At 40.0% G+C, this 18,063-nt stretch overlaps 1 protein-coding gene across 1 annotated transcript in view; it reads right to left on the reverse strand.

Moving 5' to 3' along the window:
- PMS2 (PMS1 homolog 2, mismatch repair system component) overlaps nucleotides 1-18,063 on the reverse strand; it is a 33,645-nt gene that overhangs the window by 5,335 nt on the left and 10,247 nt on the right. Inside the window, exons 9-12 of the mRNA XM_081297139.1 lie at nucleotides 17,368-17,452; nucleotides 13,819-13,974; nucleotides 7,015-7,873; nucleotides 398-565 (exon numbers count right to left, since the gene is read on the reverse strand). Coding sequence (XP_081153265.1) covers nucleotides 398-565; nucleotides 7,015-7,873; nucleotides 13,819-13,974; nucleotides 17,368-17,452 — 1,268 coding nt within the window. The remainder of the gene's footprint in view (nucleotides 1-397; nucleotides 566-7,014; nucleotides 7,874-13,818; nucleotides 13,975-17,367; nucleotides 17,453-18,063) is intronic.

Raw genomic sequence — 18,063 nt, forward strand, 5'->3', positions numbered from 1 at the left:
TATTAAAAATTCTCTCTCTCTCCCCCTCTCTCTTTAAAAAAAAAAAAAAAAAAAAAAGAACACATCAGCTAAGTGACCTCTAGCAGGCTGTTTAGCATCTCTGTGTGGGCTTCAGTTTTGTCACCTGTGAAATAGTGATGGAGACAGTGTCTTGTAGGTTTGTGAGGATTAAATAAACCAGTGCATGCAAATTGCTTCAATAGTCCCTGGCACATGATAAGCACTTAAGAAATGACAGCCAGGACTAGTACTACATAAAAAGTGTAAAACTGCTGCATGGATGTCCATGGCAAAGACTAAGATGCACATAAGCAGATACTTATAAGTTCTTCAATCTTAAATGAGGGGAGGAACTGGGGAAATAGCAGTGAAAATTCTGGACTCTATGTGAACTTACGCAATGAGCCTCTGAGCCTGGAGAACAGTGTGCTGCTGCAGCATCTCGAAGTTGTACTTCTCGTCAGCGGCATGCTGGTCCACGAGGAAGATGTCCTCCTTCAGTTTGGTTATTATAAATCCCAAGTTAAACTGACCAAGGACCTCCATCTCTGCAAACATTGTTTTACTGCATTAAGAAAACATTCATTATAAGAAATCTTAAAGATTATTTTTATGATTACAATCCCACTTTCTACAGATAACACTGATTATTCATTCATCCAACTTCCCAGAGATGACATTATTCACTGCCTTTCCTAATTTGATATATATATCCTTCTAGACCTTTGCCTATACACAAATTTGTTATTAAAAAAATAAAAATTAAACTTTATTCTTCACACCACTCTACTTCCATCACTTAAGACATTGTAGAATTCTTCTCAGATCCACACACATATACCTACTTCATTCTTTTTGAGAGAGAGAGAGAGAGAGAAGACAGAGAGAGAATTTTAATATTTATTTTTTAGTTTTCTGCAGACACAACATCTTTGTTTGTATGTGGTGCTGAGGATCGAACCCGGGCCGCACCCATGCCAGGCGAGCGCGTTACCGCTTGAGCCACATCCCCAGCCCCTACTTCATTCTTTTGACTGGCCACATAGGAACTCACTGTGTAGATGCAGCATACTTTGACAAATTCTCTACTGAAAGACATTCAGTTGGCCAACCAGTGAGCAACATTTTTGAACAGCTAAAAAATTCTAATAATGCACACAAAGCTGCAACAAGACCTGCTCACTCATAGGAATGTTTCTGTGAGATTAGTCCCTACAACTATGTATGTACACTTTTTTCTTTTCATAGCAAGTCTGTAAAAGTTTGCGCTCCTAGGGCTGAGGCTAGAGCTCAGTGGTAGAGTGCTCGTCTTGCATGTGTGAGGCCCTGGACTCGATCCTCAGCACCACATAAATAAATGTATTGTGTCTACCTACAACTAAAAAAAAACATTAAGAAAAAAAAGTTTGCGCTCCCACCAATAGTAAGTATAACTTTCTGCAAATCCTGGGTATTAATCCTTTTATTATCTGCCAGGTTTAACAACTAAGTCCCTTGGTAGGTGACTTCAAAATCTAACTCAACACTGTGTAGGTCAATGCAGACCAGAGACAGACCTCAACCTTCACATAAGAGATAGATATAGGGGCTGGGGATGTGGCTCAAGCGGTAGCGCGCTCGCCTGGCATGCGTGCGGCCCGGGTTCGATCCTCAGCACCACATACCAACAAAGATGTTGTGTCCGCCGAGAACTAAAAAATAAATATTAAAAAAAAAAATTCTCTCTCTCTCTCTCTCCTCTCTCACTCTCTCTTTAAAAAAAAAAAAAAAAAGAGATAGATATAGTAACCCTGAAACCCACACAATTAAATTTTAGGAACATTTATTTTCCTCAACATCAGCCCCAGCTACTACAAAAAGCAAGATTGTTAGAGCTTATCACATGCACATCAGATAAAGCACAAATCTCTAGGATATATGAAGAACTCATAAATAGAAATAAGCCAATCAATAAATGGGCCAAGAAAATAAACAGAGACTTCTCAGAAGATGATATACAATGAATCAACAAACATTTCTGCAACTACAGAAATGCAAATCAAAACTACTCTTTAAGATTTCATCTCACTCCAGTCAGAATAGCAGCTATTAAGAATACAAACAATGGGGGGGGGGGCTGGGGTTGTGGCTCAGCAGTAGAGCACATACAAAGCCCTGGGTTCAATCCTCAGCACCACATAATAAATAAATAAATAGATAGATAGATAAAATAAGGGTATTAAAAAAAAAAGAATACAAACAACGGGGGCTGGGTTTGAGGCTCAGTGGTAGAGCACTCGCCTAGCATGCATGAGGCACTGGGTTTGATCCTCAGCGCCACATAAATGTAAAAATAAAGATACTGTGTCCATCTAAAACTAAAAAATAAATATATATAAGAAAAGAATATAAACAACAAGTGTTGGCAAGGATGTGGGGAAAAAGGCACACTCATACATTGCTGGTGGGAATGGCAAATTGGTACAGCCAACGTGGAAAGCAGTATGGAGTATCCTTGGAAAACTGGGAATGGGATCACCTTTTGACCCAGCTATCCCATCCAGTCTATACCCAAAGGACTTAAAAACAGCATACTATAGGGACAAAGCCATATCAATGTTTATTGCAACATAATTCACAATAGCTAAACTGTGGAACCAACCTAGATGCCCTTCAGTACATGAATGGATAAAGAAAATTATGGTATATATACACAATGGAATATTATTCAGCATTAAAAGAGAATAAAATCATGGCATTTGCAGGTTAATGGATGTAACTGGAGAATATAATGCTAAGTGAAGTAAGCCAATCCAAAAAACCAAATGCCAAATGTTTTCTCTGATTTAAGGATGCTGATTCACAATGTGGTGAGGTGGGGTATGGGAGGATTAGGGAGATTAGGATTAGGCAAAGGAGAAGGGAGGCATGGAGGTAGGAAAGACAGTGGAATGAGATGGACATCATTACCCTAAATACATGTACAAAGACACGAATTGTGGAACTCTACTTTGAGTACAACCAGAGATGAAAAATCGTGCTCTATATGTGTAATATGAATTGTAATGAATTCTGCTGTCATATATAACAAATTAAAATTTAAAAAAGAAAAAAAAAAAAAACCTCAGTGGCATCACTGCCACTGAGAATCAGTTTTCAGTTTCAAGCTGATTAGAACAAAACATACCCAATAAACTCACAAAGAGAAAATTAAAAAAAAAAAAAAAGATTGTTAGAGCTGCTATGGAACTCTCTGCCTCTCAGACAGTCGCCTGAGCAGACAACAAAAGAAGCTGAGACTGCCATTTCTTTTTGTAAGTGCTCCAGGGCACTGACACCAATACTTGTTCAGCAGCAGCAGCCACTGGGACTTCTGAGACACTGGCTTCATTACAATGAAGTGACAAAGTTGGCACCTCATCACAATCAACCATAGATGACAGATAGTGTGACTGTGATTCCCTCTGCATGCCAGGGATTATAAACCTCCTACTTTCTACGGCAAAATGTTCAGCACTGACTTCAACCCAAGTCACAACCAAACCAGTCCCTAAAGTCTATCTTTGAGGGTCTGTCTCCTGGCACCATTCCTGGACCATTTCCATATCAGTCAGAGTCCAGTCAAGGGACAAAAACACGCCCATAATTTACAAAGGAGAATTTATAATAAAATTATTCACAGTAAAATGTGGCCAACTACTAAACTAAGAAATAAAGAGCAGCAAACACAAGGAGTAGCTGCTACCTATAGGGAGGGAGAGTGCCCAAAAGGGGAACTCCTAGAGAAGGTGCCACCATGGAGACTGAGCTCCAGCAGGAGTGGCTGTTAGCCCTGAATGGAAAGAAATGGCCAGAGTGAGCCATGCAGGGGCTCCTGATTGCCGCTGGCAGCTGCGCTGTGAAAGAGAACAGGCATTGGGAAGCAAGAAAGGAAGTGTCTGCTTTGTTGTGCAGTGTCCCCAACCCCCCCCCCCAGCAAGCTCTCTTGATGAAGTCTAGCAATGTGCCATGAGAAGTGCCTACCCATGTGGTCTAGCCTCCAGGAGTAAAGCAGCATGAAGACTGGAAAGCATGGAGCCAACACTCAATACGCTGGTAACAGCAGATTCCTCCTCTCCTGGAACTATCTGCATGTGCTCCAGCTCCCTAGGAGAATGATCTTTGGGAAGAACCTGCGTGGGCCTCAAAACTCTTTGGTAGGTTTCTCTCCTTCTACAGAAAACAGATTCTGGTTTAAACAACTGTAGAAGATGGCTTGATATGTTTGGTTGTAACTCAAAATACAGAATGTGGTAGTTGGTGGAGGCAGTGAACACCTATAATCCCAGTGACCAGGAAGCTGAGGAAAGAGGATCACAAGTTCAAGGCCAACCTGAGCAACTTAGTGAGTCCCTATTTTAGAATAAAAAACAAAAAGATGCTGATAATCCCAGTGGCTCAGGAGACTGAGGATGGAGGATCACAAGCTCAGGTCCAACCTCAGCAACTTGGCAAGATCCTGTCTTAAAAATAAAATATAAGGGCTGGGGTTGTGGCTCAGTGGTAAAGCATTTGCCTAGCATGTGTGAGGCACTGGGTTTGAATCTCAGCACCACATATAAATACATGAATAAAATAGAGGCCCATCAACAACTAAAGACATATTTTAAAAAATAAATAAAATAGAATATAAAAAGGGGTGGGGACAAAACTCATGGTAGAGTGAGTAGGATTTAGGTGGTGAGCATTACCTCCACGTCATCTATTACTACCTACTCTTTTAACTAGAAATGCATCTCTGAGAAAAAAGTAAACCATACCACACCTTGTCAGAACAAGAACTCTGAACCAGGAATTGTGGCCGGTGCAGCAACTGTGTGCTAGCAGCCAAGAGCCAAGGCAAGGCATGCTGTGGGTCGGGGATTTGTGAGGCAACCATCAATGGTTCTTGCAAAACTGCCAACTCCCAGGTTGTAATGATCCACTGAGAAAGAAGGGTCTTGATGAGCTGGCTAGCCTGGACTTGAATTTACAATCCTCCTGCTCTGCCTGGCATCGGCCACCATGCCTAGCAATCTTAATCTGTTTTTCAAAGAAAGCACTTCCTGAACACTTAATATAATTTATATAATTTATCTCAATATAAACTAGGTTTATGAATATCAAAGAAAGTATACATTATTCTTTGTTGAAGCATATTGAATATGAATTGGGTAAAATCTGTGATCCAAAGTGCCATAGGAGGCCACTACAATTAGAGTTGTAGAGTGTGCAGCATGTCTCAGTAATTGGTGAGACAAAACATACCAGAAGTTTTTTTTTTTCTTTTAAAAACAAACTATTCAAAAAGCCACAATGGGGCTGGGAAAGTTCCTCAGTGGTACAGCACTTGCCTAGCATGCCTGACGGCCTGGGTTTGACCCCCAGCACTGGGAGGAGGAGGAAGCACCAGGGGGTAGATCATGATTACTGTGAAGAAAGTGGTAGGTAGCTACCAGTGTTTCCCATTATTTGCCCTGTTGTTTTTTCTTAAATTGACACTCACTTATCCTTTACAACCACCAGATTGACAATGAGCTAGTGGTAATTTTTCTAAATATACATTAAAAAATGGGAAATGGTGATAATCTACCAAATCTTCCATAAATTTAACATCAGAAGTCGCTATGGGGGGCTGGGGATGTGGCTCAAGCGGTAGCGCGCTCGCCAGGCATGCTCGCCAGGCATGCGTGCGGCCTGGGTTTGATCCTCAGCGCCATATACAAACAAAGATGTTGTGTCCACCAAAAACTAAGAAATAAATATTAAAAAAATTCTCTCTCTCTTAAAAAAAAAAAAAAAAAAAAAAAAAAAGTCACTATGGGTTGGAAATTGTCAGGAAGAGGGATAAAACTGGGATCAAGAAGACTTTGCTTAATTTGGACTGATCTGAAAAGAATACTGGTATGGTTCAGATATAATGTGTCCCCCAAAAGCTCTATGTTGGACAATGCAAGAAAATTAAGAGGGGCTGGGGCTGTAGCTTAGTGGTAGAGTGCTCGCCTAGCACATGTGAGGCACTGGGTTCGATCCTCAGCAGCACATAAAATAAATAAATAAAATAAAGGTGTTGTGTCCATCTACAACTAAAAAAAAAAAAAAAAAAAAAAAGAAAAGAAAAAGAAAATTAAGAGATAAAATGACTGAGTTATGGGGCTGGGGATGTGGCTCAAGCGGTAGAGCGCTCGCCTGGCATGCGTATGGCCCGGGTTCGATCCTCAGCACCACTACAAAGATGTTGTGTCTGCCGAAAACTAAAAAATAAATATTAAAAAATTCTCTCTCTCTCTCTTTAAAAAAAAAAATGACTGAGTTATGAGCCTTAACCTAATCAGTACTTTGATCTACTGATAAGGATTACCTGCAAGAAGGTAGGGTATGATCAGAAGAGATGAGGCACCGGGGGTATGCCTTTGGGGTTTACATTTTGTCTGTGGGCACAGAGCAGTGGAGCTGGCCAACTATGAGCTAAGCTCTGAAACTGTGAGCCCCAAATAAACTCTTCCTCCTCTAACTATTCTTAACAGGTCCTCTGGTCACAGCAGAAAAACAGCTGATCATTATAAAGTGCTGAGAAAATCTAAGGAAAAACAAGTTAGAAATTTTCTAGCAGAAGAGTGTGGGAATGAGTTCTTTAAAGAAAATTAACATGACAGGTGTATGAGGCAGAAGAAGACGGTGGATGGAAAGACCACTGCCAAGAGTACTCGGCAAAGCCAAAATTCAATCTGTGGCGTCAAAGTCAGCCCTGACCTTATAATCTGAGAGTGGGAAGCAAAGAGAGCAAGCTCACGAGGGACAGAAGTCTGTGGTGCAGGGAAGCCCTCAGACAGGGCTGTCCTGCTGGGCAACACAGGTCAGAGGACACATTCTGGTGCCATCCTACCCAAGCCAGACAGAAAAGTGAAAGCCAAAGACAGCCAGAGATTCCAATGCGGAGTCTGAGGACCAACCTCTGGTTCACTCAAAGCCACCAGCCATAAGCATGACCAAAACACCATTAAGAGCAAACTTTACCTGATCTCTTTTCTCAGCTCATCTTCTGCTGCTTGATTTTCTCCAGGGCAAATCTTTGCCCTAAATTTCCTATAATTCTGCCCACTTTGACTTTGCTGTTCTTGGTGATTTAACTGCTTTACTCGTTTAGCTAAAGACTTCATGGAAAAGTCAAGGGGCACTATTTTCTTACTAATTTTAACAGCTACATCAACCTGAGCCACTGATAAGTTCTGAGTAGTAACCAAATTTTGAGGAGTGTCAGCATTTGAAGAAATTTCTTCTTTTTTAAAACGCTTGGTGTTCGAATATGTAATATCAGTTGGTGGAGGCAAACCTCTTAATTTATGTCCAGTATCTTCTTGGTTTAAACAGCTTTCCACATCTGAAAGGTGATATTCCATTTCAGGGAGTTTCTCATAAGAGCCCACATCCTCCTGTGAAGATCTGTCTTCTGGGGAGCTCACCACATGGTCACTGCTACAGTAACTGCTGGCTTCTGGGGTGCTGAGCCCTCCCTCTGAGCCAGCTGAAGTGCTACTGCATCCTGAGTCTTTCTCCATTTCCACTCTGTCCACACAGTCCTTCCTGGGACTCACCACCTCTCCCTGAGGGTCCTGAAAGCCTCTGCCAGAGACAGGATCTGAGGCACTAGAAGATGGTACACCCCTTTTTTGTCTTGGAGAATTCCGCCTGGGTTCAGGAGTCTCTAGGCCCCGAGACTGGGTCCCTGTGGTGTGACGAAGAGAAAAGGCCTCTCTCAGCCTGGAAATGGACACTACCTTTGTTTCTGCTCCTTGAGTCCTTAGAGAAGGGTAACTCGCCTGCTTTTCTGGCAGAGGCATTTCCATTTCTGCCACATGCATCTTTATTAAGTTACCTAGGCAGATGAGAACAGAGAAAAATATCAGGGACTGTACTGAAGTGAGACAAGAGGATGTTTTTAGATGAACAGGCATTTCATAAAAAAGGACAAGCAGCTAATTAAATATGTAAACACTACCCACAGTTAATTAAAAGGGGCATAAATAAAAATAATATGATGCCGTTCAGCACCAGAATGGGTAAAATTTAAAACCAACCAAACGTTCACAAGAATGAGGCTCATGAGGAAATCTTAAAATACTGCTGGTGGCAGTTAGACTGGTACAGCTGTTCCGTAATACTCTGGGCAGCATCTCCTAAGTGCATGCACCAGTGACCCAGCTCTGCTCCTCTCCCCACAAACAACTACGGATGGTCACCAGAAGACGTGTGAGAATGCTCATGGCAGCTTTCTCTGAGGCCCCAGACGGCAAACAACCCAAATGCCCACAAAGAAATTGTGGTATGTGAACACAGTGGAATTCTATACAGCCACCAGAATGAATGAACAGATGGCCCATGTGACTTGGCTGAATGTTATACACAAATCATAAAAAATACTCATTAAATGACTGCAAATTAAAAGCAAATTAAACTAATCCGTTGCAAGTCAGAAAAGAATTTACTACTGGTGGTTAGTGTAGGAAAAGGGGCACAAAGGTGGTTTGTGGGAGCTCTTTCTCGATCTCAGGGCTATGACATTTAAGCCATACATACAATGTCTGTTTCTGTGTCACTGTTCCACTTCAACAGAATAGCTAAAAGACAGGCACTGAGGCCGCTATGCCTCCCGATACAGTGGTTCTAAATGGTCTATTATGAGGTGGCCTCTCCAGCTAGGTCTGGAAAGAGCTCAGTCACCAGTTAGCCCTTCCATCAGAGGCATGTGCTGCCAACAACCCTCCTCAGTGTTTCACAACCAGAGTGATGTCCCCACTCTCCCATGCAAACAATAGTCAGGAAAACCTGAGCCTTCCAGATATAAGTCAGCCGCCCCGCCACACCAATACTGGCATTCAGTGTTCTTCTCCCACCACCCAGTGGCTCACCAGACCATCAGGAGCCTCAGGCCCCCTACCATATTCTCGGATTCTCCCAACTGTCCTCCATGGCACTCTACAAAAGCCCACTCCACCATTTTCCAAATCAACCTCTTTCTGCCTTCAGGGGAAATGTTAGGACAGAGAGCAGTCTCTCTGTTCCTACTCTGTATCCTGCTCCCCTTAAACCTGGGGACCTACAAGGCCGCTTGCATGTCTAGGAAAGACCCGAGAAGGCCATAGTTTTGCTGTTCCCAGCACCTCCCTTTAGAGCTTCTTCCAGTCTCAGACTCATCACAGAGCATTTTTCTCCCACTGGCAGCATGAAATGAGCACCTGTCACCTTGTAGCTTCCTACTAAGACTAGTTCCAGTCTTGCAGTAATTCTCTGGCCTTTTCCCCCACCAAGTGCTGAGGGCCATTGCCAAGTAGGAATGACGCATCGAAATTTCCTTGCCAGCGTACCCCATGTTAAATGGACTTGCCTTGGAAATTCGCTGTGACATTGCATGTGTGTTCGAGAAAGGTGACCCTGCTCAAGGACCAGGGTGGATCCAGGATTAGGGTGTATCCTGCAGGTTTGAGGAAGTATCCAGCTCCTTGGGTTTAGGGCGTTCCCGGTTTAAGACAAGTTTAAGGCGTTGTTCCCAGTTTAAGACAATTTGGGTTTTAGGGAAGTTGGATGTTGAAGATTATTGCTGCTGGGAATAGGGCGTTCCTGCTGCTTGAGTTCCCCTTGAGTTCTCGTGAGATTCAGAAAGTATTAGGAAAAAAGCCTCGTGGAGTAGGTGAATTGGGCGGAAGCAGAACTGGGATTTCCCCAGAACATGTGTAGAGGCTGGTGTGAGTTTGGGAATAAAGAATTGCTGTTTGAATCTACAAAGCTGTGGTGGCTCGTGATTCTGTGCCAAGCCGAGACATTGCCAACCAAGGACACAATTATGGTCTTCTACTTCTATCCCTTCACATCCAGACATAGGGATCAGGGGAAAACTGGCTTATGAACTTTAACCAAGATAGAGTGGGTCTGGCCACCAGACAGGCAAGGTCAACTCCTTCCTCTGCCAAGGAAGGAAGCTGGGGTTCAACTTTGGCACCTCCCACAGGTCATCCAGTGTCTACAGTTTGACTGAATAAAAATGAAACATTTTACTCTGACAAATGGATGACAACATATGACCAAGTAGTAAAATAATGATTGAGCACATCATGAAGAGATCAGATCACCTTTGTGACAACTCTCACTTCAATGTGACACTCAGTGAAGACTACATGGGATGACCTCAGGGAAAATGGCAGAGTGAGGACCTCCAAAGAGACCCTCCTCCTTAAAAGGAATAAGAAAACTGGCAAAAAAAAAAAAAAAAAAAGGTCAGAATCAACTTTTTCAGAACTCAGGGAATTAATATAAGACAACAACTGGAGAGTATTTATTCAAGAAAAATGGTCAGATCTCCATAAGAACAGTAAGCTCTAAGGCCACTGAACTGGGTCTAGCCCCAGGCCCTCCTTCCCAGTCTTAAAATATCCTTGAAAACAAATAGACAGAGCTCATAGTACAACTACAGAGACCTAGCAGCCACCAGACAAAACAAGATGGTCTGTCAAAATTTCACGTCCTAGAGACATACGATTACTTGACCTGTCTGGTAGTTTCTGGAGAACCCCATCTGCAAGGCTGTCTATATTTGTGTGGACTCAGTTCACCCAGCACAAAAAAGGGCCTTCCTTGAGAGTCATGGTCAAACCCTATTCAAGATAATTGCTTAAAATCATAGTCTAAGACTGGTTAAAAGTTGGGAAAATAACAGAGTAACCAAAAAAGTTTAAAAGGAAAAGCCTGGGAATGAGATGTCCACAGGGGCTTTGAAAAGTTCCAATATAAACTTGTGAATCTAGAAGACCACTTGGCTTGCCTAGAAAGACCTGGGAAGACCCTAATCTCCGACCTCTGGTTGACCCTGATGCTCAGTGCAAGCAGGAAGTGAAGGCCAAGGCAGAGCTGTCAACTGCCTGGCTGAGTATCAAAGGTGTGCCCCAATAAGCACATGGGACCTCGGCGCAAACACTGGAACACTTGCTGGGTTCAGGCATTTAAGGAAAACTGTCTAATAATTAGCTAACCAAAATCAGAGACTTCATGGCTACACATAACCAAAAAACACAGGTTTCACAGAGATTTTTTTTTTCCAGTTAAATGAACAAACAAACAACAAAAAGCAACAAAAACAAATGCTAGGGAGGGGAAAAAATCTGATTTTGAGTTACCATATATTCTATTACTTAAAATGTCCACTTTTCTGTGGGAAAAAAAAAAGAAACCTGCAAAAAAAAAAAAGCAAGGAAGTATAACTCATGTAAAGGAAAAAAGATGGTTAATAAAAACTATTCCTGAAGAAGCTTATCTAGGGACTTAACTAGACAAAGATTTTAAATCAGCTATTTTGGGAGGAGGGTATTAAAGATTGAACTCAGGGGCATTCAACCACTGAGCCACATCCCAGCCCTATTTTGTATTTTATTTAGAGACAGGGTCTCTCTGAGTTGCTTAGTGCCTCACCATTGCTGTAGTTGGCTTTGAACTCAAGATCCTCCTGCCTCAGCCTCCTGAGCCTCTGGGATTATAGGCATGCACCACCACTCCTGGCTTAAATCAGCACCAGTATAAATGGTTCAAAGAACCAAAGGAAACCATAAGTAAAGAATCAAAGAAAGTCAGATACTGTGGCACATGCTAGTAATCCCCAGAACTTGGGTGACTTAGGCAGGAAGATTTCAAGTTCCAACCCAGCCTGGGCAACTTAGTGATAAAAATAAAAAATGCTGGGGGTGTAGCTCAGTGGTAGAGCACCCCAGGGTTCAATCTCCAATCTCTCAATCTCTCTCTCACAACACACACACACACACACACACACACACACCCCAAACTATAAAAATAATGTACTGCCAAATAAGATTATCATTAGACAGAATTTTTTTTTTTTTTTTTGTACTGGGGGTTGAACCCACGGGCACTCTACCACTGAGCTATATCCCAGCCCTTTTTGGTTTTTATTTTGAGAAAGGGTCTAAGTTGCTTAGAGTCTCACTACGTTGCTGAGGCTGGCTTTGAACCTGTGAACCTCCTGTCTCAGCCTCCTGATAGAAATTATTATTAATTTTTCAAAGTGGCATATGTCTTTATTGACATTTCCAGATGGAATGTAGAGGGAAGAGAGGAAAGGAAAGCAGAGAAATCTGGAAGGACTATAAAAAAAAAAAAAAGTCCATGCCTCTGCACAACATAAATGTGCCTCAGAGTCTCCAGTGGACAGGCTGAAAAGTGGGTGGGCCTGATAGAAATTTTTAAAAAGAAGTCTGGAATTGAAAAGCATAACCACTGAAATGAAAAATTCCCCAGAAAAGCTCAATAGAAGATTTCATCAGGCAGAGACATCAGCAATATTGGTGGGTTAACTGAGGTCATCTAGTTAGAACAGAAAGAATAAAGGAAAATGAACTGAGACTCTGAGACCCTCTGGAGGCCATCAAACACACCAATGTACACAAAGTAGGTATCCCAGGAGAGAGAGAAACAAAGAGGCAAAAAGACTATTGGATGAAATGATGGCTCACCAGGATCGGTGGCACATGCCTATAATCTCAACAACTCAGGAGCCTGAGGTAGGAGGAACACAAGTTTAAGGTCAGCCTGGCAATTCAGCAAGACTCTTAGCAACATAGCAAGACCCTGACTCAAAATAAAAAAATTGAGGAGCTGGGGTTGTGGCTCAGTGATAGAGCACTTGCCTTGCATGCATGTGGCACTGGGTTTAATCCTCAGCACTATATACATAAATAAAATAAAGGTATTAAAAAAAAATTGAAAATGGCTGGGGAATGTAGCTCAGTAGTAAAACATCCCTGGGTCCAATCCCTAGTATCCTCTCCACCCCCCCATCTCCCCACCCCCCAAAAAAAGAAAAAAGAAGCAATATTAAAACTAAAAAAATCATTAGTATAGATCTGCCTTACAGGAAACCTAAAAGGAGTCTTTCAAGATGAAACAAAAGGACAACAGACAGAAACTCAAATCCACATGAGGAAATTAAGAGCACTAATAAAGATAAACTATAAAGGAAGGTAAATATAAGAGAAAGAATAAATGTATTTTTTATTTGTATCCTTTTTCTACTATGTGATTTAAAATATAACCATACAAAACAAAAATGATAAATCTGGTGGTAGGCACCAGTATAAATCTGGATATTATTGAAATTAAATTATGGTTACTCTGAATTCAATTGCTATGCTAATTATAATCTCCAGGGTGAGTGCTAAGAACTTAACTCAAAAATATATAGTAAAAGAAATGTCAAGAGACTTAAGAATCTATAATCAAGGCAGACTTCTGCTCAATGTAAATCTTGTGTCATCTGCTGATGATTAGAAAAACGAGAGTGGTACTATGGATCAAGAAAGACATCAGTAAACACCCATGGAAGGGCTAAAGGTGCTCACCTCTATCTCTTTGTAACAGATTACCCTAAGCCTTCAGCTACACACTTTCTAGGGTGATATATCCTCTAAAGAGATTTTGTTTCACATAAAAGAAAAGTTACCTGAAGGAAAAAAGCAAGTCTCACAGGCTGGGGTTGTAGCTCAGTGGTAGAGTGCTTGCCTCCCATGTGTGAGGCACTGGGTTTGATTCTCAGCACCACATATAAATAAACAAAATAAATAAAGGTCAACTTTAAAAAAAAAAAAAAGTAAATCTTGGGCTGGGATTGTGGCTCAGGGGTAGAGTGTTCTCCTAGCATGCATGAGGCACTGGGTTTGATTCTTAACACCACTTACAAATAAATAAAAATTTTTTAAAAAAAAGCAAATCTCACAATAGCTAGAAGCTTTAGAAGCTATTCTGTCACTGCATTTTTCTTACCTTCAATATCCAACAATGGCTGCTGATTGACATTAAGTTTGTTTACATCACTGTCAAACATTCCTATCAAAGAGGTCTTTAAAACTGCTAACAAAAGCTTCTCTTCTTGTAGTAAAATTTGCCTTTTATCTGGAGTTACATTGATATCAACACATTCTAAGACAAAAAAAAAAAACATACATCAATTATGCTTTAATTTATCTTTAATTATAGTAATTTGTCCATCTACTACTCCATTCACTTATTCTTACCAAAAGTACAACTTACTAAAAACAACATAGAGAGGAAGAGGGAAAAATCAGTTGAGTTCAAGACTCCAATTGCATTGAGCCTGGCAATAGGCAGGAAGAAACACAAGGGGTAGGGCCCTATAGCCCTGTGCCTAGGGAGTCCAGTCCTGCTAATAGTTGCATAAGGATGCCAGTGGAATCAGAAAAACCAATGTGGGCTGCTTGAAGAACAATCTTGGTATTGAGGAGTGTAAGGTCAAATGAGCAAGAAAGAATTGCAGTCTGAGGAAGAGGCTGTAAGATAACACCTACATTCTCAAAGCAAATCAATTCTTGGGTCTCAGAAGCAATTAGACACCCAATCAAGAGAGGTTTTCTGCAAACTGCTGACTAGTCATCTAACTCTGTTGGGGTTACTGAGAATGTTTGTCATAGTCTTTATTTTTCAAGCAACTTAAAAAATAAAATATATACAATTAATAAAAACAATTATGCAAATAGTTTGAAAAATCAAACAATGCTACAAAGCTTTCAATTGACCCATTCAATCTTTTGTTCTGTGACCTGCATCACAGCCTGTGCTGGTTACCTACTTGCCTCACTATAAGTAACATTTCAAACTTTTTCACTTTTGCTTTAGCTTTTCAACATGTTCTGGTACTTACTTTCACATTTTAAAAATGCATATAATGCTGTCTTAAATATTCATTCATCTTACAGGGTTTTAAAAACTTCCTCTGGTGAATATTACCAGTCTCCTTCCCCTTCGGAACACATGAAAGACTGTACTGCTTAGCCCAGTCTGGCTAAGTTAAACAGGGTCATGTGACTATCTCTGGACAGTAAAATATAAGAGGAAATGAAGAGCATCACTTCTAAGTTAAGACAGTAAAAAATGTAAAGCTCATGCATGCTCCTCTACTCTGTCCTGTCACTCTCTGCCTATGTTCAGATGGTGTAGTTATAAGTTGGTGGAGCCTCTGACTGAATCCCTGAATGACCAGATGGAGAACATCTGATGACCCAAGTGAGAAATGTGTTAGTGAGACAAAAATTTCTCTTAGATATGCCATTTGATTTGAAGTTGTTACTACTGAATACTTAGTCCAACCTAATTGGTATATATCTTACTATAAGAAGTCTAGCTACTTATAACCATACTTCTCTTAATTACATTTCAATTTTTGATTAAGCATATCACTGTTTTCAATTTAATGATTATGTAAAGTCTGCTTCTGGTAAACTACATAGTGCTATGATTAAATCTTTTGTGTTTATTTTGCTAGGTTTAGTAATTGTCTCATTTTAACTTTAATTAGTTCTCTTTGATATTCTAAATTATCCTCATCCTTCAACAACCTTCTACAAAATGTTACAATGTTAAAAAGTATTATGGAGGGGCTGGGGTTGTGGCTCAGCAGGAAAGTACTCACTTAGCATGTGTGAGGCCCTGGGTTTGATCCTCAGAACCACATAAAAATAAATAAAAAAAATAAAGGTATTGTGTCCAACTAGAACTAAAAAATGTTAAAAAAAAAAAGTATTATGGGGGCTGGGGTTGTGGCTCAGTAGTATAGCACTTGACTAGCACATGTGAGGCACTGGGTTTTGATCTTCAGCACCACATAAGAGTAAATAAATCAAGGTATTGTGTCTACCTACAACTAAAAAAAAAAGTATTATGGTATCCAGGTTAATATTCATAAATTAGAGCTTTGAATGTAGCTCAGTGATAAAGCACTTTACCAGTGTGTACATGGCCCTGAATTCAATACCTAGTATCAAAAATAAATAAGAAACTATAAAATTAGTTTTTTCAAACAAACAAGAAAAACATGAACAATTTTTCAAATAGACAAAATATATAAGGATTTGAATGGGTAAACTGTAAAAGAAAAAGTACAAATAAACACATAAGAATATATAAGACCACAAGCAATGGTGTACCCCTATAATCCCAAAGATTTCAGAGGCTGAGGCAGGAGAACCGAAAGTTCAAGGCCAGCTGGGCAATTTAGCAAAACCCTATCTCAAAATAAAAAATAAAAAGGTCTGGGGATATGAATAAATGGTAGAGCACCCCTGGGGTCAATCTCCTGCACTGCCAAAAAAAAAAAAAAAAAAAAGAAAAGAAAATGTAATGTATAAGAGAAAAATTCCCCTACTGAATTTAGTTTAAAAATTATAATACCTAGTATTGTTGGCAGAATAAATTGACACAACATGCCTTGAATTCAACACAGCAAAAAGCCTTAAAATGATCATATTCACTGACCCAGTAATTCCACTTCAAGAAATGTATCTTATGGAAACAATGATACAATGATTCTAAAATATAGCATTTGAAATTTCTTAAAATTGAACAACTTGAATATATCAAAAAATAAAAAAAAAACTGCTGAGCACAGTGGCACATGCCTGGAATTCCAGGGACTTGAGAGGCTGAAGCAGGAGGAAAACAAATTCAAGACCAGCCTGGGCAACTTAATGAGAACATGTCTCAAAATATACATAAAAAGGGCTAGGGATGTAGCTCTGTGGTAGAGGGCCTCTGAGGTCAATTCCCAGTACCAAAATAATAACTTAAAAAAAAAATTCAAAATCAAAGTATAAACATGCATTGGAATATAATGTAGCTATTACAATCATGTTTCTTATGACATGGACAAGAACATTTTTCACATTTAAGGAAAAAGAGCAATCAATCATGGTGGCACATTCCTGTAGTCCCAGCTATGTGGGAAGAGCTGAGATAGGAAGATCCCAAGTTTGAAGCCAGCTTGGGTAATTAAGTGAGACACTGTCTCAAAATTTTTAAAAAACAGTTGGGGATGCAATGCAGTGGTATAGGGCTTGCCTGGCACATGGAAGGCCCTGGGTTCAATCCCTAGGGACAGAATAAAGAGTAGGATACAAAATTATTTGCTCACACAAAAGACGAGTGTATGTGCATGGGTGTGTATGTATCTTGAGATAAGCACACATATAATTTTTAAGTGTATAGAAAAACCAGATGGCAATAAACCAGAATTTTTAACAATCAAAGAAAAATACCTAGATGATAAAATTAATTAGTTATTTTCAAAATCAGGGATAACATTTTAGTCTACTTCCTCCCTTTATTGATATTAAAAAGTCAAATTTTCCTAATAACACAATTATGCCTGTGTGTTTCAAGTAGAAAGCAGGAAGGTCTATAAAACTCAAAATTTTATCACCATAAATTATTCTCTTTCCAGTCAAGTCAGAGCTTTATAAATTTCATTTTCTTCTTTTAGGAATAAGTCTCCCATTTTATTGAAATCTCAGTGAAACGTACCTGAATCAACAGAAATGTTAAGAACAACAAATGGATATTGATGCCGATTATATATATGGTAGACCTCGTTCACAAGTCTGGAAACCTGCATAAAAACAAAAATGAGAAAACAATAATTGCTCCCTTCTCCCACTGTTGTTAACAACATGCTAGTCTAAGTTATCTCCAAAAGAGTACATTTTTGTTAAAGCATTATTAAATGAATAAGGTAATACTGGTATGCAAAAACCTGCACATATTTAAAGTATACAGTTTGATAAGACTCTTCCAAGCAATCCTACTCCTCAACCTCCCAAGTTAGCTGGGACTACAAGAACACACGACTGCCTACCTATTAGATAAGTCTTGACCTGTGTGTGTGTGTGTGTGTGTCCGCGCGCGCACGTGCATGCCTATGGAACTATCTCACAATCAAAATCACTCAAAAGTGTTATCATGTCCCTCAAAGAGATATTTTTTAATCACAGACTCCTGAAATTGAATCCTTTTCCAATCTGAAGATGCTCTTCAAGAAATTTTAATAAAACTCAAGTGCAGTTTAAATATTCAAAAGCACTTTCAAATGTTCTGAAGACACATATATACAGGACATCATGATCAGATTACCTAATGGTATTAGAGATAAACCATGGAAATTGCACTAACTAAAAACAGGCAGAAGCTAGGCGCAGTGGCGCACACCTGTAATCCAGCCTC

The sequence above is a fragment of the Spermophilus citellus genome (assembly GCF_964194105.1).
Source record: "Spermophilus citellus genome assembly, chromosome: 6".
Classification (NCBI taxonomy): domain Eukaryota; kingdom Metazoa; phylum Chordata; class Mammalia; order Rodentia; family Sciuridae; genus Spermophilus; species Spermophilus citellus.